This window comes from Anopheles ziemanni, chromosome 2 (genome assembly GCF_943734765.1).
Source record: "Anopheles ziemanni chromosome 2, idAnoZiCoDA_A2_x.2, whole genome shotgun sequence".
In the NCBI taxonomy this organism is placed as follows: domain Eukaryota; kingdom Metazoa; phylum Arthropoda; class Insecta; order Diptera; family Culicidae; genus Anopheles; species Anopheles ziemanni.
The window spans coordinates 64,176,890-64,202,692 of NC_080705.1; the positions used below are offsets into that span (position 1 = coordinate 64,176,890).

The 25,803-nt window shown below is 39.0% G+C and overlaps 1 protein-coding gene across 1 annotated transcript in view; it reads right to left on the reverse strand.

Moving 5' to 3' along the window:
• Nucleotides 1-24,398, reverse strand: part of LOC131294083 (leucine-rich repeat-containing protein let-4-like) — a 45,996-nt gene extending 21,598 nt beyond the window's left edge. The window contains exons 1-3 of the mRNA XM_058322130.1: nt 23,586-24,398; nt 18,925-19,513; nt 10,258-10,424 (exon numbers count right to left, since the gene is read on the reverse strand). Of these exons, the coding sequence (XP_058178113.1) occupies nt 10,258-10,424; nt 18,925-19,513; nt 23,586-24,398 (1,569 nt within the window). The remainder of the gene's footprint in view (nt 1-10,257; nt 10,425-18,924; nt 19,514-23,585) is intronic.
• Nucleotides 24,399-25,803: the final 1,405 nt, after the last annotated feature.

A 25,803-nucleotide genomic window follows, 5' to 3' on the forward strand; every position in this document is an offset into this window, starting at 1 on the left:
GAGGGTCTTTGTCAGGCGGTCACTTTGGGACTACAGAGGGAAACTACAAATTTCCAGGAAGCTGCAGATCTATTGAAGGATACACTAGATAGTGCTATGAATAGTTTAGTTTATGAAAGGACCATGGAGACTAGATACTCTGGCAGATGGTATACGTTGGCTCTGGAACGTCTAAAGCGGAAAAGAGACAAAGTGTATAAAAAGTTTGTTCAGACTAATCTGGCTTCACATTGGTGTGAGTACACTAAGCTACGAAACGAGTACAGTAGGTCTTTAAAAACTACTCGTGAGGAATACTTCAGTAGGGAAATTAGCAAGCATCAGGGTAATAGTAGGGAACTTTGAAAACTTCTTAAAAGCATGTTGAAACCCGACGAGAATACCGCTTCATGCGTGAAATTCGATAACTGTTTCGAGTCCGATGAGGCGGTGATCGCAGCATGGTTCAACAACTTTTTTGTGAATAACGTCACACTTGTTAACAGCAACATTCCGACGGTAGACGAATCAGTCGAGCTGAGACAAGTTGATACTCCCAGGCATAGATTTTCTTTTCAACCAATAGACATGAGCAAGCTTAGGCAGATATGTTTTGACCTGACCAAAACGGCAGGAATAGGAAATGTAAATGCAAAAACTTTGCAGGATTGCTTTCATGGGGCAGGGGAGACGCTCCTGGATTTGATTAACCAATCGATGGAGAGGGGTGTTGGAAGGACCAATATCGAGACCCTTGTTGCTCACAACACTTAAACGATTCGGTATTGAGGGGAGGGAACTCAGTTGGTTCAGCGATTATCTGACAGGTAGATCCCAGAGGACAATTTTCAAAAAATCTGTTTCAGATCCCATTGAAAACACCCTTGGGGTTCCACAAGAAAGTGTTCTTGGACCAATTTTGTTTATCATGTACATAAATGACATGAAGCAGGTCTTACGTTCCTGCAAGATAAATCTGTTTTCTGATGACACAGTAATATTTATATCGCGAAAGGACGTGAAACAGGCAGAGTCCCTTTTAAATGCAGACTTGGTGGCTCTGGATGGCTGGTTGAAATACAAGAAATTCACATTAAACATTGGTAAAATACACTACATGGTGATGTCGTGGATCGGCCAGCTTTCCATTGCCATCAACACGGAACCAATTGACCGAGTCTCCCAGGTCAAATATTTGGGAGTCATTCTTGACGACGGACTTACATTCAGTGCGCATATTGATGGGGTCATCGCTAAGGTGGCAAAGAAGTGTGGTGTGATAAGTAGACTGGGGAACAACCAAAATTTTTTTGGGAAAGTTCACCTCTACAAAGCAATTATATCATCACATTTTGATTTTTGTCCACCAATATTGTTCCTCGGCAATCGGACACAGCTCAAAAGGTTGCAAAAAGTGAAAAATAGGGTAATGAGGTTAGTGTTGTGTTGTAGTCGGTACACGCCGTCTGCTGTTATGCTGGATGTCCTGCAATGGATGTCGGTAGAGCAGCGGATAGTGTATCAGACTATGATACTAATATTCAAACTCCTGAGGGGCTTGTTACCGGGGTATCTTGGAGAAAGAGTAGTTAGGGGTTCTGACGTTCACCGGTACAACACTCGTAGGGCTCATGATCCCAGGACGTCGAACTTTTCGTCAGTATTTGCCAGGAATTCACTATTTTGTAAAGGTATACAATGGTACAACAGCATGCCAAGAGAGATTGCCGAGGCTGCAAACGTTCGCGAGTTCAAGCGCTTGTGTGCCGTGTACGTTAAGCAGGTTGTTAAGTAGAACCCTGTAGAATGTGTAATGTCTCAAAGTTGTATTTTGTGAAATTTAATGTTTGTAAGCATCGCATTTGTCATCACGATCTCACAGATGATGATGATGAGATTTTTGTTTTGCAAATTTAAATGTAAATAAAAAAATGGAACAACATATCTTTGAGCCACGCGCGCGTAAAAGTGGAAATTTGAAGTTGATCTTTCTGTAGGAACTGCATCAGTCGCTCTTGTGCAATCACGTGACAGGCGCCTCGAATTCATCCATTGATGATTTTTTCGACGCGACCAATTGTCTCACGGATAAGGTTTGCTTAATTTGCAAATCCTGGAAAGTGGTAACTCCCCTCCATATGTTGGACAAGGAAGATACCGGCTACACGAATAGGAGATAGATTTCTATCTTTTGGAAGTTGTGTTAATCGCTGTACGCAAGGAAAAGAGAGCTGAGTAGTCTTTTTCGTGAAGGGTCACTTTGATCCCACCACTTCGTGATCGTCAAATATCTTAAGATAACCGCCATTCTCAAACCTGTGTTGGGGTAAGAGGTGGGACTCATTATCATCATTTAACTGCATGCTTGAAAGTTGAAAAAACAAGAAATCTACGCTATCTTTTATAGTCAACCACACCACGTTCTAATGCATCTTTAATATGGTAATTAAATTATCTGATATAATAAACCATCATTATTTAGTAATTCTCGATCATGTGACTTCCATTGATAACGAACAATGTTACAAACACTCTCTTACGACATGGAATATTTAAAAGAATTCTTAGGAATTTCGGGGTAATGTATAGAAAATCACAAATTTACTTTATATTTCCTGCTGCTTGTTACGGAGTGGACAAGTTGTGTTTGTAACTATTTGATGCTTTTCTTCTTATCCCGTTCTTTTTCCTTTGACAGATGCTGTTGCCAGTGAATGGAAATTATCTTTGAATCCCGAATACCGTCCAGGCGGTAAGAGCTAGCGGGATGGCTTTGAACATTTATAAATTGAGCATAATATGACAAACAAAAAAGTATTTCTGATTCCTAGAAACCACGACAATGCATGCCTTGAAAAGCAAAACAGAAATGTGAATATAGAGTCATTTTTGTTTCTACCGAGACCAGGTGTGAAGAAATGGTGTAAAAATTGGTGTGAAGAAGTGTCCAATAGGTTATTTATTTTCTGATCGCAAAGAGATTAAAATTCTTCTGTCGCCTTCTGATTTTCTGATTTTCAGTGATTTTTGAGAACAGAAAATTAGTTTCCGGTGACCCAACATTAGAGATGTATAAGTCTATTTAACGCAGCAAACATTCGACCAGCTGTTAATTTCTATTGGACTTTCATGTTCCCGACAGGATCTGCCTTTTCCAACGGTATTTAGCGTCAGTGTACTATTAATTAGTTTTTTCTTAAATTTCACCGCACTATCACAGCTTGTTGGGTTGCCGGCCATCATTAACACTACCGTTGGAAAGAGTAGAAACACGTTCGAAGGGACGCTAGCCAGGCGGTTATTATCTAAAACAATGGTAGCTAAACTCGGAAAGATACATCCCGTAAAATTCACCTGAACAAGGTCATTGTCGTTAACACTCAGTACGCTTAGCGCATCGTGCTTGAGCGGACTCGAAGCCGATAGAGATGTGATCTTATTTCCACTGAGATCCAACATGATAAGCTTCCTCGCTTGTCGTATGAAAGATAAATCCACGCGCGTTAAGTTGTTCTTCCCTAAACCCAGCATTTCCAGTGTAGGATAGTTGACGAGGTTTCGCGGAAGGGAGGATAAATTATTATTTACCAAGGAAAGCTCCTGCAGCTTAGGAAATGAAACCGCTTGTGGTAGCAAAGATGTCAGTCGGTTGTTGTTTAACATGATCTCCTTCAGTGCCGGAAACGTTACTGGAATCGTACTATCAACTCGTATGATTTGATTGTTATCCAGATCTAGTAAGGAGAGATTTGCTATTTGACCAAAGAATGACATATCCACGGTGGTGAGTCGATTATTTGCCATATTGAGAGTTTCAATGATAACAGTATGGTTTGTGCCGACTAGAACATTGATTTTGTTGTCGTTTAAGTGCGTAAGTAACAACCTCTGTGTACTGGAGAACGATGCAAGTGTAAATTGAGTGAACTGATTTCTAGGAGCATACAAAACTTTAAGTCTAGTAAGGTATTTCAATCCTTGAGGAAATTGGCTCAGGCCAGTGTTGCGAATGCTCAAATCATGTATGTGACTATTTGGCTGGATCTGAATCTCCTGCAGCACAGGGGCATAGACCAAAACAACTGTTTCTACCTCGGTATCTCGAGGTGTGTAGAATACTCGCTCGTAGTACTTCTGGAATGTCAAGTCCTTTGTGAAAGTAGACATTATTTGAACAAACGACGCCACCGCACCTGGAGCATCCGGAAGTGTCACATTTTCGATTATGACCACTGACTGTGTTTGTTCAATCGCCGAAACAATACTGCGCGCCCATCCGTTTTGTGTTGTGTTGATTAGTGGAATCGTGCAACGCCCCCATCCACATAGTTGACCATCAACTAGCGAAGAGAGTTCTATTGATACACAACACCAAAGATACACGTGCCACACTATTATTGGAAGTATTGAAAACAAACAAACGATAAATTTTCGTTTAAGAACAAAAGGTAAATTGATTGAGAAATATATAAAATCCTACCGTTGACACGTGTCGATCCTTGTAACTGCATGCTAGAAAGTTAAAAAGACAAGAACTCTCTACCCTGTCTTTTATAGTCAACCACGCCACGTTCTAATGCATCTTTAATATGGTAATTAAATTATCTTATATAATAAACCATCATTATACACTAATACTCGAGCATGTGACTTCCATTTATAGCGAGCATTATTACAAACACTCTCTTACGGCATGGAATATTTAAAAGAATTTTCAGGAATTTCGGGGTAATGTATAGAAAATCACAAATTTTTTATTTACTTCCAACTGCTTGCTACAGAGTGCAAAAGTTGTGTTTGTAACTATTTGATGCTTCTCCTCTTATCTTGTTCCTTCTTGACTCATGGGTACGGACTGTCTCTAAAATGCATAAAAGGCATTTGTTTGGCTGCTAGCTGCAAATTTACACTTAACCAAAAAATCTTTGACGAAGCAATGGGTGTGGACATATATCTCAGATCAAATTTGTGCACAATCAAATAACATTCTAGCATACCGATGTTTAGGAAAGTAGCATTTTCCATTCAATATTAAACAATGCGTTAAATTAAACACTCGTTTTGCTAATTATATTGTGTAAATAGTATTTCATGTGTGTTTAATTCAGTGCAAGAATCCTCAATCTAAGATTTTAGATGAAAAATAGATTCGTCATTAAAAAATCGACAGGTTTATCTTATATAATTACATTCGATTGATTCCGGTAAAATGATAAAATCATAATTTTAGCGTTTTAATGCGATTCCATTTTTTATTATTTCAATATTTTTACATTTTAATATTTTTATTTTTAATATTTTTATCAGTATGTGTGAATTTTTTTTAGTGATCATCAGGTTTAGTAGTTGAAATTTTACAATTGTTTTATTAATAACTATTCTTCTTCTTCTTCTTTTTGGCGTAACGACCTCTTTGGTCATCCCTGCCTGTTAAGGGCTTACGAGACTATTTTCCCTGTTGTACGTACGTGGATAGTCAGTCCTCTCGTACAGGGGGGGGTCCGGTCTTGGTTGGGATTCGAACCCACGCCGTCGAGGTGGTGAGCTCTGGCGCTCATGAGGCGCACCGAGTTTGCATCCGTAGTCCTTTTTCCGTCGCGTAGGTCTGGCATGATTGGTCCAAATCGGTTCTACATTTTGGTAACTTTTCGTTGCAATGATACAGAGGGTATAACCTTTTTTTCACGAAATTCTAAAATTCGAATAATATGCTCAACAGTACCTTGCAGGAACATTGGAACAAATGAATTAGCCACAAAACACAAATACATCATAAGTTTAACAAATCGAAGTTATCGAGATTTCTAACTGGTATTTTATTCAGGATGTTTTATATGAAGCAAAACTCACTTAACCTGATATGCTACGACATGATGTCTGCTTATGTCGTTGAGCGACACGCTAATGTATTGGATAATCTGTTTTATTTAGTACAACATACCTTCAACTGGTTGTTGACTTCTACTTTTGCTTCGTTTATCAGACACTCTCTAAAACTCCATTCGAACGCCAATAGCAGTCTACCTCTGGCCACTTGTTGCTTGTATCGCTCCAAATCTTCGCACGTTAAAACATTTCCTGCTAGATTCAGTGAAACTTTAGGAAACTGTTTAAACACATTTGCTGGTACTTTTATTAACATGTTGTAATCTAATAAGATGGTATGAACATTCGGAAAATAACATCCCGTAAAATTCACATTCTTTACGATGTTGCTGCTAAGCCAAATGGCATTGAGTGCATCAAGTGTAATCGGACTGCTTGCGAACACAGAGGTGATCTTATTATAAGATATTATCAACGTTTCAAGATTTTTCATGTTTCGCAGAAATGAGAGATCAATGTACGTTAATTGATTAAATCTTAACGCAAGAGACTTGATCGAACGGCATTTCATAAAACCTCTCGGAAGGGTAGTCAAGCTGTTCCTATCTAAATTGAGTATGGTTAACGCTGGAAAATTATCCACATTTGCTTGGAATGTTGTCAATTGATTACTTGACAAGTACAACTTTTGAAGAGCAGACAGCTTGATCGACGTTGCGCTATCTACTCGTATGATGCGGTTGTTGTCAAGAAAGAGGATAGATAGACCTGATATTTTTTCAAAAACGGCCATATTCACTACTTTGAGATGATTTTGACCGATATTTAGTATTTCGATACTAACGGTATGATTTGAACCAACTAGGAGACTGATTCTGTTCCCACTGACATCTACAGATGATAATTTTTGGGTACTAGAAAAAGAGCCAAGAGCCAACTGGGTGAGGTTACCGAAATTAGCATCCAACACCACCAGGTGTGTCAGGCTCCGTAACCCTTGTGGTAAACGTTTGATATTAGTTCTGATCAGTGTGAGTTGACGCAAGTGACCGTTTGGCTGAATCTGAAACTCCTCTAATAGAAGAGCGTTGTAAATAAATAGAAATTCTACTGCGGTGTCATGCGATATGTAGAATACACGCTCATGATACTTCTGGAATATAAGTTGCTCTGTGAGGCTAGAGATGACTTGGACGAACGATGTCATCGCACCTGGTGAGACGGGAAGCGCTACCTTTTCGATAGAGATCGATGCGCGTCCCTGTTTCAGCGCTGCGACAATACTGCGTGCCCAACCATTTTGCGTAGTGTTGAGTCCAGGAATAGTGCAATAGTCGTAGCTATCATTTTCACATAATTGACAATCAACTAGCGGAGAGCTGATCATTGATACACAAGACCAGAGATATACATGCCACACTATCGAAAATGAAATAGATGAAAGATTCTTGATGAAGAACAATGTAAACACCGAGATTGAATATATACATGAAGAGTCTTACCACTGACACGTGAATACTTAAGCCACATACTTGATGTTTATATCTAGACTGAAATGTGTTGCTCATGGTTTGGTACGCAACCATTGTACGTGGCGAATTGATTGAGTAATAATGCGTCATTAGCTAATATTAGACGCTTGTTGCTTTTGACAAAGAATTAATGGTGTTTTAATCACTCAACTGGTCGAGCCGAGTTTCTACCAGCTCTTGGAACAAATTATATAATGTCCTCAAAGCCTTATTATTCCGAGTCTGATCCCACGCTATCAAGCTAAAAGAACTGGTAAAACTATTCTCTTGTAAAATATCAGAGTTTAAAAAGGGATCACTCAATGATTAATTTATTTCACATGCTATTTCACTTCCACTGACGATGTCTTCATACTAACTGTTTTTTTTTTATTATTATTTAAATATATACTATAAACAACCGTTCGGATGTTTAATTCTACTTTAGTTCCATTTATTCCAAAAGTTCCAACTCTTTGAAGGTCCAAGGATTTATAAATGGCAGTTTTCCTTCCACGTAAATTTATTTTATCGATCTTCGGAAAACAACTTTTTATCCTGAGCATTTTTTTTTACCAAATGGATCAAAACAGAGATCATATTTGTTCTATCCAACTCAGATCGAACATTTAAAACGCGAACACCAATGGTTAAAAAAGAAAGAAAAAAGAAAAACTTTCCTTTGCACGCGAAAACTCAATTATATCAATTCATGAAGGATTGATTGAATTGATCAATTGGTGGATCAGTCCTCTTGATCTTATTAAATTCATAATACGACGCCTTCTGATTTTCTGATCATCAGTGATTTTTGTGAGCAGAAAGTGAGTTTACCCCCATTTATTTTCACAAATGTTTATGTCTATTTGACGCATCAAACATTCGTCCAGCTGTTCATTTCTATTATGCTTTCATGTTCCCGACAGGATCTGCTTTTTCCAACGGTATTTTAATATTTAATAAAGTGTACCATTAATTAGTTTGTTTTTTTTTCTTAAACTTCATCGCACTGTCACATCTTATTGGGTTGCCGGCTATGTTTAACACTACCATAGGAAAGAGTACAAAGTGAAGTGAAATTCACCTGAACAAGCTCGTTGTCGTTAACATTCAGTACTCTTAGCGCATCGTGCTTGAGAGGACTCGAAGCCAATAAGGATGTGACCTTATTTCCATTGAGGTCTATCACGATAAGCTCCTTCGCTTGTCTTATGAACGATAAATCCACGAGCGTTAAGTTGTTCTCCCCTAAGCCCAGTGACTTCAGTGTACGATAATTGACGAGATTTCGCGGAATGGAGGATGGAATTATTTCTTCCCAAGGAAAGTATTTGCAGTACAGGAAATGAAACCGCTTGAGGTTGAAAAGATGTCAGTCGGTTGTTGTTTGACAGCGACTCCTCCAGCAAATTGGATCATCAAACATTCGCAAACGCGGGTGAGTACATTATATTTTCCATTACTGAACGTGAAAGCGCATACGAAACGAAATTGTTCATAATAAGTTTACCCGTACAAATCATAAAATGTTTTAAAGGATATAATAAAATATGCATCTCACTTTCATATCTAGCGAATAAGCGTAACATAAAGGATCTCCCTACCATAACACATCTTCATTTATCTGTTTGCCTCATTTGTGTTTTAGTTGTATGGTTTCTTTTAAAATCAGACATTTCATTCAATATTTTGTTTCCATCACATTTATGGCTGGGGATTTTAATAAATTACGATGTGTAAACTCATGTAGTATCCTTTATAGGTTCAGCAGAAACCATGCATATGTAAACCCTTAGAATTAATTTATCACATTTGCCAAATTCAGGATCACTTGGTGACGAACGTGACGAACGCTTACCGTTTTAGGATGCCTTCTGTTAATCAAGAACTCTGATGCAATAATTTCTTCTGACGCTGTCTAAATGTTTGATCATCAACGACTTTTGTGCGCTGAATGTGAGTTTACCCCATGGGACTTTACAGATGTCTATGTCTATTTGACACAACAAACATTCGACCAGCTGTTAATTTCTATTGGACTTTCATGTTCCCGACAGGATGCTCCTCTCCCAACAGTATTTAGCATCAGTGTATCATTTAATAGTTGTTTCTTAAATTTCACCGCATTGTCACAGCTTGTTGGGTTTCCGTCCATGAATAACCGTACCGAAGGAAACAGCTGAAACACGTACGATGGCACGCTGGTGAGTCGGTTATATTCCAGAGAGATGGTATCTAAACTCGGAAAGGTACATCCTGTGAAATTCACCTGAACAAGTTCGTTCCTGTTGACAGTGAGTATCTTCAGCGTATCGTGCTTGAGCGGACTCGAGGCCGAGAGGGATGTGATCTTATTTCCATCCAGATCTAACATAAAAAGCTCCTTCGCTTGTCGTATAGACGATAGGTCAACGCGTGTTAATTTATTCACTCTCAATTCTAGTAGCTGGAGGGAGGGATAGTTGGCGAGATTTCGCGGAATGGAAGTCAAATTGTTGCCAGTCAAAAAGAGCTTCTGAAGTGCCGGAAAAGACACTGCTTGTGGTTGAAAAGATGTCAGTCGATTGTTGTTCAAGATCAATTGCAGCAGTGCCGGAAACTTTACTGGAATTGTACTTTCAACTCGTATGATTTGATTGTTAACCAGATACAGAACGGAAAGATTTGCTATTTGACCAAAGAATGACATATCCACAGTGGTAAGTCGATTAACTGCCATATTGAGAGTTTCAATGCTAACAGTATGGTTTGTGCCGATTAGAAGACTTATTTTGTTGTCGTTTAACTCCATACGTGTCAACCTCTGTGTACTAGAGAACGATGCAAGTGTAAATTGAGTGAACTGATTCTTCGAAGCATACAGAACATTAAGTCTTGTAAGGTGTTTCAGTCCTTGAGGAAACTGACTCAGACCAGTATTGTAAATGATCAAATCACGTACGTGACTATTTGGCTGGATCTGGATCTCCTGCAGTACATGGGCATCGTATAAAGCAACAGTTTCAACCTCGGTATCCCGAGGTGTGTAGAATACTCGATCGTAGTACTTGCGGATTGTCAAATCCTTTGTGAAAGTAGACATTATTTGCACAAACGACGCCATCGCACCTGGAGCATCCGGAAGTGTCACATTTTGGATGAAGATCATTGACTGTGCCTGTTCAATCGCCGAAACAATTTTGCGCGCCCATCCGTTTTGTGTCGCGTTGAGTCGAGGAATCGTGCAAAGCCCCCATCCACACACTTGACTATCAGCTAGTGGAGTGAGTTCTATTGATACACAACACCAGAGATACACTTGCCACACTGTTGGAAATATTGAAAACGAACAAACATCAAAGTCTTGTTAAATGACAAATCATATTAATTGAGAAATGTTAAGAGTCCTACCACTGACACGTTTCGAACCATGTAACTGCATGCTTGAAAGTTCAAAAACAAGAATTCTCTGCCCTGTCTTTTATAGTCGACCAGGCCACGCTGTAATGCATGTTTAATGTGGTGATTAAAATAATTGGATGTAATAAAATCTCATTATATAGCAATAACCGACCATGTGACTTCCGTTGATAACGAGTATGAAAGTCTGTTGTTTGGCTGTAGATTGTAAATTCACACTTATCCAGACAATCTTTCACCAAATTTGTGTACAATAGTAAAATATTCTAGCATGCCTATGTTTAGGCAAGATGCATTTTCTATTTTATTTTGAAAAAATGCTTTACATAAAATACTATTTATGCCAATAAATATTTTTCAACTGTAACAAACACCCACAATCTGACAATTTAGATAAAAAATAGATTCGCCCCTCAAAAAACCGAAGCTAATTCTTATTCAAATTTTACCAATGGAAGTTAATGTGCATGTGCGTTTCAATGTGCATCGACAGATTAACAATAATTCAATAAATGGAACAAGCAGATCATAAGACAATCTTTTTTACTTTTTTTGTGCTTTTTTTCAATTTGTATGAGATTTTTATTGATCACCAGATGTAATGATTGAAATTTTATACGTTTTTCTTTGAAATAGGTACAATATTTCCAAACAAACTTCAAATCATGTTTATTCGAAGTAGTATCCCTACGGCTAAGGGCCTTTCCACAATACTCAGGCAAATTATAAAGTCTTGGCCAATACAACTGATATCTGTTCTGTGGAAAATTCTTTGCCTGCTTACGATTCGACTGATCACTGTCTTGTTTTCTAAATCTGTATTTGATGTAACACATCTTCAACTGCTTGTTGACTTCTACTTTTGCTTCGTTTATCGGACACTCGTCGAAGCACTAAGGATAAGCTTATGATTGCACCAGGTGTTGCTGTCCTCAATTTTTCAAATTGATGTTTACTGAAAAACAACTCAACCTTTGTAGGTGCGATTTGTTTGTCAAATTTCTATTTACTTACTTGTTTAGTATCGAGTTGATACAAATGCATCACTCAATTTGGCACGTATTTCCAGCATCGACTTATGCTACAGTTGGTTTGGAATAGGAAAGTACCTGGTACCAGAAAAGGATCATATACCTGTGTGCTATCACTCAACTTTTCTTGTATATCTTCAAATCCATACGACGCGGTGCGTTTTGTAACGTATACAGTGTCATGGAACGGTTAGCTGAGTTTGGTACAAAGAAAGTGATCTTACACATCATAAGATGTGATTCTATTGTTATCGAATTGTAACTGCTCCAGGACTGTCACTTGGTTTACCAACTTAAGTCGAGTGACATGTGCACAGTTAGCAGCACATCACTTCCTATTATTTCAATAAAAACCGTATGATTTGAGCCGTTCAAAAGTTGATTTTGTTGTCGCTTAGACCCACAGTCACCAGAGCCTTTGGTTACGAGCAAATGATGCTAGCGAGAACTGAGTGAGTTACAAAGTTGAACAATGTCCACTAGATATGATCAACCAGAAATAGTAAGCTATCGCTGTCAGATAAAGTAGTGTAGAAAAAATATCGGGGTAAGACTGATATTCTGGGTATGGGTAAGACTAGGAAGAATAACTGCTTTCCAATGAGTTCTATATGGAATATGGAACATTCAAAACGTATCACTTGAACAAGCTGGTAGAGTTCTAGTAAAATTGCTCAAGAAACAGAGTATTTTTGTAAAACTAAGAGTCGTTAAAGGGAAAACAAGTTTGGATAACTTTTCGTAGAGCTTTGCTTCCATTGTCACTGCACGATCAATCTCTTTTTTTCCATTTTCTTTGTACGTCTTGCTGATAACTTAATACAAATTGTATAAATTGCACATGTTTTGAATATCAAGCTTTTTTCTTCTTATTTTAAATTAATTTCAGAAAATCATGGAGCGACGTTAACCGTCTGCATGGAAAGATGTTCGATTGATTCAATTTCATATCCCCCTCGCCATCCGCAGCGCCATCTGCGTCCCGTACTCCTCCGAAGATCGAACGTAGCATCTTGCGTTGAAAAATACCGTGTAGATCTCTTTCCAGTAAGGTCTATGTCTCATGTCCATAGAGTATAACAGGCTTTATTAGAGTCCGTTGAAGCGTCAGTTTTGTTCGCCGGGAGACTCGACCGGATCGTAGCCACTTGCGTAGACTACAGAAGGAGCGATTTCTAACGAAGATGAGCCTCCGAATTTTCAAGGACGTGTTAGATTCACATGTGAGGTGCACATAGATGACAGCAACTTTCATTCAACATAAACTCATTCATTCGACTTCCACGTCCATACTCCCAATCATAATATCCCCATTTATTTAGGGGCTCTTCAAAGTGCTACCATTACCTTTCAACCACCTCACCAGAGCTGGTGCAGCGAGAATAATTCCATTCAATTCAGGAGCTTGTTTGTTAAAGTATGGAAATCATGGAAATTTAAACAATCATAAATCCGGTTTGCTTCTATTTGGCGCAGCAAATATTCAGTTTACTGTCAACTTTTATAAAGCTTTCATTTTCCATGCAGAAAGCGCCTCTTCCAACGGTATTCATAGTCAGTGTTCGATTGACCAGTCGTGTCTTAAATCTCTCCGCACTTTCACAGCTTGTTGGGTTCTTGAATAAGTATAATTTCGCCGTAGGAAATAGCTGAAACACGTTCGAAGGGACGCTGGTTAGTCGGTTATGAGCGAGAGAGATGGTATCTAAACTCGGAAAGGTACATCCCGTGAAATTCACCTGAACAAGTTCGTTCCTATCGACAATCAGTATTTGCAGCGCATCGTGCTTGAGCGGACTCGAGGCCGAGAGGGATGTGATCTTATTTCCATCCAGATCTAACTCGGTCAACTTCTTCGCTTGTCGTATCGACGACAGATCAACACGTGTTAATTTATTCCCTGTCAAACCCAGTAGTTCGAGGGAGGGATAGTTGACGAGATTTCGCGGAATGGAAGTCAAATTGTTGCCAGTCAAGAAGAGTTTCTGCAAAGCCGGAAACGACACCGCTTGTGGTTGAAATGATGTCAGTCGGTTGCTGTTTAACATCAACTCCTTCAGCGCTGGGAACCTTACTTGGGTTGTACTTTCAACACGTATGATTTGATTATTGACCAGATACAGAACTAAAAGATTTGCTATTTGTCCGAAAAATGACATATCCAATGATGTGAGTCTGTTACGTGCGATATTGAGAGTTTCAATGCTAACAGTATGGTTTGTGCCGACTAGAACATTGATTTTGTTGTCGCTTAAATCCATGCGTGAAAACCTCTGTGTACTGGAGAACGATGCAAGTGTAAATTGAGTGAACTGATTCGCCGAAGCTTGTAGCCAATTTAATTTTGCAAGATATTTCAATCCTTGAGGAATCTGTCTTAAAGCAGTGTTGGGAATGTAGAAATTCCGTATGTGGTTATTTGGCTGGATCTGAATATCCTCCAGCACAGGCGCTTCCCACATTACAACAGTTTCGACTTCTGCATTTCGAGATATGTAGAATACTCGATCGTAGTACTTCTGGAATGTCAATTCGGCTGTGAAAGTAGACATTATTTGCACAAACGACGCCATCGCACCTGGAGCATCCGGAAGAATCACTTTTTGAATGATGATCATTGTGTTTTTCTGTTCCAATGCCGACTCGATACTACGCGCCCATCTGTTTTGTGTCGTGTTGAGTAGTGGAATCGTGCAAGTTAGCGAACCATCATTACTACACAATTGGCCGTCAACTTCCGGATAAAAATTATTAACAGACAAACAAGACCAGAAATAAAAGTGCCACACTGTGAAAAATAACAAACAACATTCAAACATTCTAGCCAAAAACACACAACATCGATTGAGAAGATGTCTTACCACTGAAACTTATGGGAGATTTAAACGCCATAATTTATGTTTGAATGCAGAGGGAATGCTACACGCGAATGGTTTTATACCCAACCATCCAGCCTTTTTTCGCAATTGTGGCATCTAGGCTAGTTTATAATACGTCTTTAGATAATACTCCTCTCATGATTCATTCGAAGCAGAATAAATGGTGTTTTAATCCTAACAAGTCCATTAGGGACATGTTTTTTTTCTGTTTGCATTACTAGACTTTCCGCTATTTAATGAGCTGAATACTGTTTTAAGCGAAGGTTTTCACTTTGCCCGCACATTTTCGAAACAAAATGTTCTGCTCCGTTTAATATTTTCAATGCATTTGCGTTGATGAGCGATACATCTTTTCATTAAACCAGACAGTTGCAAAAACAGCGAAAACATTAATGGATGGTCTCAAAAAGGAATAATTCGACTTCACACGACTTCTCGTTTATATTATTGAAAATAACCGTCTGGCGACTGATTGCCACTTTTGATTTATTTATTTCGTTTGTCCAGTGGCGTGTCGTCCACCTGAGCAACCTGTGCACTGCACAGTCATGAATTTTTAAAATGAATCACAAAATTATTTGTTAAGTTATGGTATTGTGATTTCCACCCGGAACAGTTGCGTTCAAAATCTACTTAACGCTTTACAGCGCTGCGCTGGGCTTTTCTGCTGGTGCACCGCTGCTACAAACGAGCTTCTTTAATCAAATAAAAACAGTTTTCTTAACCACAGTCTCATATTACAATTCTCATTACGAACGGTGAAGAAGCGGTAGTTTTCGTAATAGCAAGAGTTCCAGTTGGAAAGTCAATCAGTTTTGTTTACGGATGGGGACTTCCGCCAGTGCAGTAGCCAATCGTATATGCACACATTAGTTCTCTCGTGCATGTGTTGAATGCGTCCATGTGAAATTGTCAATGAATAGGTGCCTTTCCCGTGCACATTAGATTGTACCCAGGCCGGACCCGAGGTGAGTCTGACTTGCCAAATAAGAATTTGATTCACAGACATTGACTAACCGCGGATATGTTTATCGAGTAGATATTGGCGTTCGTGAAGTAAATTTGGAAGAAAATAAAACTTTGGAATAAAATCGAGGAAACAAACACGTAAATATAGTCACCAATTGAAAGCTGATTAAAAAATGTCTCAGCAGCCACGCTGGACTGGGTAATACTGCTGGTGCACAGCATTGTTATATTTAGCGTGAAATTACCAGTCCATTTGTGCATCGACACTGACCAGGACATCGTAGATGATCTGTTAAACTCATTTTTCAGGTAGATTCATTTAGTAGCAATTAAAGATTGCAGAACTAAATAGACCATTCACGGTTCCTCAAACTATTCTTTCACTTAACATCCTGACCAAATTCGTCGTCCTGTATCATGCCGTTCTGGTTCTAATAAACCACGTTATAAGGTTTACCTAAGTAGGTATTACTTTTTGCCTTTTGAAGATGCCCACCCATCTCATTTTCTCACGAGACGCCACTGCGTTTGTTACTTCCTGAAAGATCCAAGGGTATCTTCATCTTCTTCCTTTCTGGCCCGCTCACAGTTGAGCACGTGGTGCTAACCTGGTCTGGTCACCATTCATTCTCAAGGTAGCTCGATCCATAGCTGCAGCTCTCCTCCCGGTCGCATCCGATGTCCCTCAGGTTCTGCTCAACTTGTCCATTCACCGAGCTCGCTGAGCTTCTCGTCGTCTTGTGCCGGGTGGGTCGCTGATGAGCACCTTATTGGTGGGGCATCCTCATGACATGTCCCAATCAACGAATAGTGTCGACCTTTGTCACCGTCAAGATGTTCGGCCCGCCATACAGCCCGTCTAGCTTGTGGACCATCCTTTTCCTTCACACGCCCTGCTCACACACACACACCAAAGATAGATCGGAGCACGCACCGCTCCAAAACTACAAGACATAGACGTTTTCCGTAAGCATAAGAGTCCAAGATTCATGCCCATAGAAAACGACCGGCCTTCTGGACCTCAGGAGTTTGTGGAACCCATAGTAGGCACGATTCCCCTGAATAATGTGCCCCCAGATTTCGCAGGTTAAGATAGTGTCGGGGTAGCAAAACTCCTCTACTACCTCAAGTTCGTCACCGTCCACTGATATACTGCTCCCCAGCTTGACTCTGTCACTGTCAGAGCCTCCAACGACCAGGTACTTTGTTTTCGTCGCATTGATCATTAATCTAATCCTGGTAGGGTTCCGCCCGATAATGTCGATGTCATCCGCGAAGCCGAGGAATTGGAGCGAGCCGGTGAAAATCGTGACACGGATGTCGAAGCCCGCGCTCCTCATGACACCTTCCAGAGCGATGTTGATTAGAAGGCAGGAGAGTCCATCACCACTCCATGAGAACCACCGAAGGAGAAAGAAGTAGAAGACGTGAGTTTTAGCATGCGCTAAAACAGTTTTTATTAAAATTAAAATTGAGAATGTGACATTTGTAGCACTTTGGATGGTCAATGTTATAGAGGTTTCTTACTGGTATTTTATCCGAGTTATGCCTTGTGATGCAAAACTCACAACCCCTGTTATTCTACGACATGATGGCAACCTGGCTACATGTTGTTTATCGACACGCTACTGTCTTTGGTCATGCGTTTTATTATACCTGGTTTTTGGCTTCTACTTTTGCTTCGTTTTTCAGACACTCTCCAAAACTCTATTCCAACGTCAATAGCAGTCTACCTCTGGCCACTTGTTGCCTGTAACGTCCCAAATTTTCTCTAGGACTTTAGGGAACGGCTTGCAAACATTTGCTGGTACGTTTGTCAACATATTGTAGTCTAATAAGATGGTATGAATATTCGGAAAATAACATCCCGTAAAATTCCCCGGTATTACGAACGGCTGACGGATGTCTCTTCGGAGAGAGGCCTTGTCCCACTTGGGGATGTCGTACCACATAAAAAAAATCACATTCTTCACACTGTTGCTGCTAAGCCAAATGGCATTGAGTGCATCAAGTTTGATCGGACTGCTTGCGAACGCAGAGGCAATATCTTATTAAGAGATATTATCAAAGTTTTGAGACTTTTCATGTTTCGCACAAATGAGAGATCGACGTACGTCAGTTGATTAAATCGTAATGCAAGAGACTTCGAACGGCATTTGTAAAACCTCTCGGAAGTGTGGTCAAACTAAGGCAGCTTGATCGACGTTGCGCTCTCAACTCGTATGATGCGGTTGTCGTCAAGAAAGAGGATAGATAACTCTGCTCATGAGCGGCCCATGAGCCTCGGCGGCGTGAGTTCGAATCCCAACCGAGACCGAACACTTCCCTGTACGAAAGGACTGACTATCCACGTACAGAAAGGAAAAAAGTCTTGTAAGCCCTTAACGGGCAGGCATGACGCCAAGAAGAAGATACTTCTGGAATTTTAAGTTGCTCTGTGAGGCTAGAGATAACTTGGACGAACGATGACTCACCATCGCACCTTGTTTCAGCACGCGTCGTCGTGACGGTCCGCCAGTTTTAATCTGTTATTTGTTAATTATGTATTTTAACGGGCTAGGATAATAAAGTATTTTTTTATTCCCAAAATACAAAAGTTTCTAAAAATTGAAAATAGAATAAATGAAAGATTCTTGTTTAAAAACAACGTAAATCAACATCGAGATCGAGTAGATATATGAAAAGTCTTACCACTGACACTTGAATACTTATGCCACATACTTGATACAACATCGATACAACAACACTGCTAAATTTACCTTTTTACTTCATTTGTGGTCGAGTGGAATAAAGAATTAAAAATCAAACATTTAATTCAACATCTTCTTTCAATAAGTTTTATGGGTGGAGATTCCAACAAACTAAGGTGTTTAAACTCATGTAACAGCTCTGATACGTTAAATAAGGATCACTTCGGGTTGGTCCGCCAACCGTGACGGGCTCCTTTCGTTTTAGGTTTCTTTCTCTTATTCAAGCCCTCTAACGCTTCAAGATATTCTGACGCCTTGTGATTTTTTGGTTTTTCAACAATTTATGTGATCTAAAATTGAGCTTACAGCGATGTTTATGTCTATTTGACGCAGCAAATTTTCGACCAGCTGTTGATTTCTATTTCGCTTTCATGTTCCCGACAGGATGTATCTCTCAGAACGGTATTTAGCCTCAGTGTACCGTTAACTAGTTGTTTCTTAAATTTCACCGCACTTTCACAGCTTGTTGGGTTGCCGGTCATCATCAACTTTACCACAGGAAAAAGTTGAAACACGTTTGACGGCACGCTGGTTAATCGGTTATATTCCAGAGAGATGGTATCTAAACTCGAAAAGGTACATCCTGTGAAATTGACCTGAACAAGCTCGTTGCTGTTGACGGTGAGTATTTCCAGCGCATCGTGCTTGAGCGGACTCGAAGCCGATAGGGATGTGATCTTATTTTCGTTGAGATCCAACACGATGAGCTTCTTCGCTTGTCGTATGGAAGACAGATCCACGTCCGTTAATTTATTCTTCCCTAAGTCCAGAAACTCCAGCGTAGCATAGTTGACGAGATTTCGTGGAATGGAAGTTAAATTATTACTTCCCAAAGAAAGCATCCGCAACTCAGGAAATGAGACCGCTTGTGGTTGAAACGATGTCAGTCGATTGTTGGTTAAGTACAATTTTTTCAGTGTCAGAAACTTTACCGGGAATGTACTGTCAACTCGTATGATTTGATTGTTATACAGATCAAGAATGGTAAGATTTGCTATTTGTCCAAAGAATGACATATCCAATGATGTGAGTCGATTATATGCCATATTGATTGCTTCAATGCTAACAGTATGGTTTGTGCCGACTAAAAGATTGATTTTGTTGTCGCTTAAGTCCATGCTTGAGAGCCTCTGAGTGCTGGAGAACGATGCGAGTGTAAAATGAGTGAACTGATTTCTCGGAGCATACAAAACTATAAGGCTTGCGAGGTATTTCAATCCTTGAGAAAACTGGCTCAAGGCAGTTTCGTAAATATTTAAATAAAGTATGTGACTATTTTTCTGGATCTGGATCTCCTGCAGCACAGGGGCACCGGCTAAAACAATAGTTTGTACCTCAGTATCTCGAGGTGCGTGGAATACTCGCTCGTAGTACTTGCGGAATGTCAATTCGGCTGTGAAAGCAGACATTATTTGCACAAACGACGCCACCGCACCTGGAGTATCCGGAAGTGTCACATTTTGGATGATGATCTGACAATATGTGGATGACTTAGTCTCTACAATCGCCGAAACAATATTGCGCGCCCATCCGTTTTGTGTCGTGTTGAGTCGTGGAATCGTGCAAAGCCCCCCTTCACACACTTGACCATCGGCTAGCTGAGAGAGTTCTATTGATACACAACACCAGAGATACACGTGCCACACTATTGGAAAGATTGAAAACAAACATACTATTGTTAAATAGCAAAATGTAAATTGATTAAGAAATAATTAAAGTCTTACCAGGGACATGTTTCGAACCTTGTAACTGCATACTTGAAAGTTTAAAAAACATGAATTCTCTGCCCTGTCTTTTATAGTTAGCCATGCCAAGTTCTAATGCTAGTTTAATGTGGTGATTAAAAAAATCTGATATAATAAAGTCTCATTATATACCTATACCTGAACATATGACTTTCGTTGTTAACGAGCATGACAGTTTTTTGGCTTTATTTACAAATTCACACTTATCCAGATAAATTTTTGGAGAAAGCAATGTCCATCCACATTGCTTTCATTCGGATCAAATTTGTAACATTTGAATAACAAGATGGTTGGGCGTGTTACATTTTCTATTCAATATTAAACATTTTTTAAAATAAAATACTGGTTGTGTTTAATACATGTTGTCCAACTCGTACAAATGTTCCTTCAATGGATTCCTGTCTGGTAATAATATAATTATATTGGCGTATTTATTTGAATCGAGAGATTGACATAACAATTTAATAAATGGAACAAGCAGCCCATTATAAAACCATTTTTATTAATATAATATTTTTATAAATATGTATAGTTTTTGTATTGATGGTGCAGTAGCTGATTTTATTGATCCCCAGGTCAGTGCACAATGTCCACTGAATATGATCAACTAAAAATAGTAGTGTTGAAAAATTGTCTGTGCAACAAAAATGTATAATTGGTTTTCAATCCATTCAGCATTTACTGTTACAAGCAGCTTCTGGAGTCGTCATGAATGAAGAATGACCTGATGTTTTATAAATTGGGACGTATCACTTGAAAAAGGTAATATAATTGGTAATATCCAGGTAAAATTGCTGATGAAATAGCGTCTTCTTGTTAAAAAAGAAGGCGTTAAAGGGCAAACAAGTTTGATTAGATTCATCTCGATCTTTGCCTCCATGTGTTTCACACGATCAATCTCTTTTTCTATATTCGCTTGTATGAAAATAGTTTCAGCAAAAGAACTGACCAACGTAAACCGACTACATGGAAAGATGGTGAAGTGACTCAGTTTGATATCCCCTCATTTATAATTTTCTCTTACCACCATAATAATTTTCTCTTTCGATTAAATACAAGATCTTGATTCTTAAAGTATGATATCAGAGAAATTTGAACAATCATCAATCGGGTTTGCTTCTATTCGGCGCTGCAAATATTCAGCGTACTATAACCTTTTCTTAAGTTTTCATTCTTCATTTATTAAGCTTTCATTTTCCAGGCAGAAAGCACTTCTTCCGACGATAGTCATCATCAGTGTTCGATTGACTAGTTGTGTCTTAAATTTCATAAAACTATCACAGTTAGTTGAGTTATCCGATTAGTATGATTTCACCGTAGGAAACAGCTGAAACACATTCGAAGGCACGCTCGTCAGGCGGTTATGAGCCAGAGAGATGGCGCGTATGTTCGGAAAGGTACATCCTGCCGAACTCTACTCGAAGCCAACACGGATGCGATCGTATTTTGATCCAAATTCAAATTGTTTATCATCTTTACATGTCGTATCGATGGCAGTGGTGTACTAACAACTCGTATGTTTTGATTATTAACCAGATTCAGAAAGAACAGATTAGCTATTTGTTCAAAGAATGTCATATCCAAGGTGGTAAGTGGTGGAATGACATCAATCACACTCTTTTGAATAAATAAAACAAATCCTACCAATTCTTTTGCTTTGTCTGTTGGTTATTTATTCATTTGATAATGAATTTAATCTTCAATCGAGAACCGTTTTTTTCACGAAATTACAAAATGCAAATAATATGCTCAACAGGACCTTGCAGGAACCTTGGAGCAAATGCATTAGACACAAATCACAAATACTATATTGGTTAAAAAAATCAATGTTATCGAAGTTTCTAACTGATATTTTATCCGGATTATGTTATGTGATGCAAAACTCACTTAACTTGATATGCTACGACATGATGGCAACCCGGCTCCATGTTGTTTATCGACACGCTACTGTCTTGGGTCATGCGTTTTATTTAGTACAGCACACTTTCATCTGGTTTTTGACTTCTACTTTTGCTTCGTTTATCAGACACTCTCGAAAACTCCATTCGATCGACAAAAGCAGTCTACCTCTAACCACTTGTTGCCTGGAACGTCCCAAATCTTTGCACATTGTCCTACTAGACTCAGTGAAACTTTAGGAAACGGTTTGAAAACATTTGTCGGTTCGTTTGTCAACATGTTGTAGTCTAATAAGGTGGTATGAACATTCGGAAAACAACATCCCGTAAAATTAACATTCCTCACGCTGTTGCTGCTAAGCCAAATGGCATTGAGTGCATCAAGTGTAATCGGACTGCTTGCGAACACAGAGGTGATCTTATCAACGTTTCAAGATTTTTCATGTTTCGCAGAAATGAGAGATCAACGTTCGTTAATTTATTAAATCGTAGCGCAAGAGACTTGATCGGACGGCATTTCATAAAACCTCTCGGAAGGGTGGTCAAGCTGTTTCTACCTATGTTGAGTATGGTTAACGCTGGAAAATTATCCAAATTTGTTTGAAATTGAATTTTCAATTGATTACTTAACAAGTACAACTTTTGAAGAGCAGGCAGCTTGATCGACGATGCGCTCTCTACTCGTATGATGCGGTTGTCGTCAATAAAGAGGATAGATAACTCTGCTAACTGCCCTATTCACTACTTTGAGATGATTTTGACCAATATTTAACATGTTGATACTAACAGTATGATTTGATGCAACTAGGAGACTGATTCTGTTCCCACTGACATCTACTGCTGATAATTTTTGGTACTAGAAAAAGAGCTAATTTTTTTTTCCAGGTGGAATTTTTTCATCCAGGTGAATTTAATTAAATTCATCGCAAACATTTTATTGATGTTTAAAAAACAACATTTTATCTTGAGTTTTTTTTTTCAACAAATGAATCAAAACAAAGTTCACGGATAACTAACGATCATATTTATCGTATCCAACACGGATTGAACATTAAAAACGTGATCTTTGATTTGGTATCATTTCCAAGTCACGTTTTAAAAAACGCGGTTTTTATTCTACGTTACACCAATGGTAAAAAAAAGAAAGAAAAAAGAAAAACTTTCCTCTGCACGCTATAACTCAATTCTATCAACTCATTAATGGCTCAGTCCTATTGCTCTTATTAAATTCATATTACAACGCCTTCTGATTTTCTGATCATCAGTGATTTTTGTGAGCAGAAAGTGAGTTTACCCCCATAAAGTTTCACAGATGTTTACGTCTATTTGACACAACAAACATTCGACGAGCTGTTAACTTCTATTAGTCTTTCATGTTCCCGACAGGATGCGCCTCTCTCAACTATATTTAGCGTCAGTGTACCATCGATTAGTTGTTTGTTAAATTTCACCGCATTATCGCAGCTTGTTGGGTTGCCGGCCATGAATAACCGTAACGTAGGAAAGAGCTGAAACACGTTCGACGGCACGCTGGTCAATCGGTTATATCCTAGAGAGATGTAACGTAAACTCGAAAAGGTACATCCCGTGAAATTCACCTGAACAAGCTCATTATCGTTAGCACTCAGTACCCTTAGCGCATCGTGCTTGAGCGGACTTGAGGACGATAGGGATGTGATCACATTGCGATCCAAATTCAAATTGTCTAACTTCTTCGCTTGCCGTATGGAAGACAGGTCCACGCACGTTAATTTATTCTTGCCTAGGTCCAGTGACTTCAGTGAAGGATAGTTGACGAGATTTCGCGGAATGGAGGATAAATTATTACTTCCCAAGGAAAGCGTATTCAGCACAGGAAACGACACCGGTTGTGGTTGAAATGATGTCAGTCGATTATTGCTTAACATCAACTGCTCCAGTGCCTGTAACTTTACCGGGATTGTACTTTCAACACGTATGATTTGATTATACATCAGATTCAGAACGGAAAGATTTGCTATTTGACCAAAGAATGACATATCCACGGTGGTAAGTCGATTAACTGCCATATTGAGAGTTTCAATGCTAACAGTATGGTTTGTGCCGACTAGAAGATTGATTTTGTTGTCGCTTAAGTCCATGCGTGAGAGCCTCTGAGTACTGGAGAACGATGCGAGTGTGAATTGAGTGAACTGATTTTTCGAAGCATACAGACCATTAAGTCTTGTAAGGTATTTCAATCCTTGAGGAATCTGGCTCAGCCCAGTGTTGTAAATGTTTAAATCACGTATGTGACTATTTGGCTGGATCTGGATCTCCTGCAGCACAGGGGCATCGACCAAAACAATAGTTTGTATCTCGGTATCTCGGGGTGTGTAGAATACTCGCTCGTAGTACTTGCGGAATGTCAATTCGGCTGTGAAAGCAGACATTATTTGCACAAATGACGCCACCGCACCTGGAGCATCCGGAAGTGTCACATTTTGGATGATGACCGTCGACTGTGCCTGTTCAATAGCCGAAACAATTTTGCGCGCCCATCCGTTTTGCGTTGTGTTGAGCCGTGGAATCGTGCAAAGCCCTTCTTCACAAACTTGACCATCAGCTAGCGAAGAGAGTTCCATAGATACACAACACCAGAGATACACAAGCCACACTATTGGAAATATTGAAAACAAGCTTACGATAAACTCTTGTTAAATGACAAAAATCCAAATTGATTGATAAATATATAAAATCTTACCACTGACACGTTTCGAACCTTGTAGCTGCATCCTTGTAAGTAAAATTAAAAAAACAAGAGTTCACAGTCCTGTCTTTTATAGCCAACCATGCCACGCTCTAATGCTATTTTAATATGGTGATGAAAATGATCTGATGTATTAAACCGTCATTATATAGTAATACTCGATCATGTGACATTCATTGATAACGAGCATGAAAGGCTGTTGTTTGGCTTTAAGTTGCGTGTTTAGACTTATCCAGATAAATCTATGTCAAAGCAAGGGGTTTGGACATTTCTCTCAGATCCAATTTGTGCACAATTGAATAACATTCTAGAATACCAATGTTTGCGGAAGATGCATTTTTTGTTCAAAATTAAACGATGCTATAAATAAAATTCTCCGCGACAGCCGAGCGCCTATGGGTGGGTCAACGGCATGGGTTCGTATCCCAACCGAGACTGGACCCACCCGTGTACGAGAGAACTGACTATCCACGTACACATATGGGAAAAGTCTCGTAAGCCCTTAACGGGTAGGCATAACCAACACGGTGGAAATTTTATCTGTGGAAATAAATGTTGCCCAATTGGTGTTTCATGTGCATTTTATTTAACGTAAAACCCCACAGTCCAGCATTTGAGTTGAAAAATAGATACATCATCGGAAAGATGAAAGCTTCATCTTATTGAATTTCCGCAAATGAGTTCCTTTAAGTCAAATTATTAGTAATTTTGGCTTTCAATACGAATCGAAATTATTAATATAAAAATTCAATAAATGGAAGCTCATAAGACAACCATTTTTGCAATTTTGGTACTTTTATCAAAGTATGAATACATTGACATCGAGCAATAAAAGTGTGTCTGGTTAAAATTGTGCATAGCGTATGCTACAATAGGTTGTAGATTTACTTATACAAAAACATGTAAATAGTGGAAAAGCAGATGAGAATTACCTATCACAACATATTGTTTGCAAATTTATAAAAATAATTGGAAATTAAATCTAAATCGAAATCCAAGCGTTATAAATTATAAAACAAATCAAACGTTACAAACTATGAACAAAACAAATAGGCTTCAAACGTTAGCAATTAAATTTTCCTCCTATA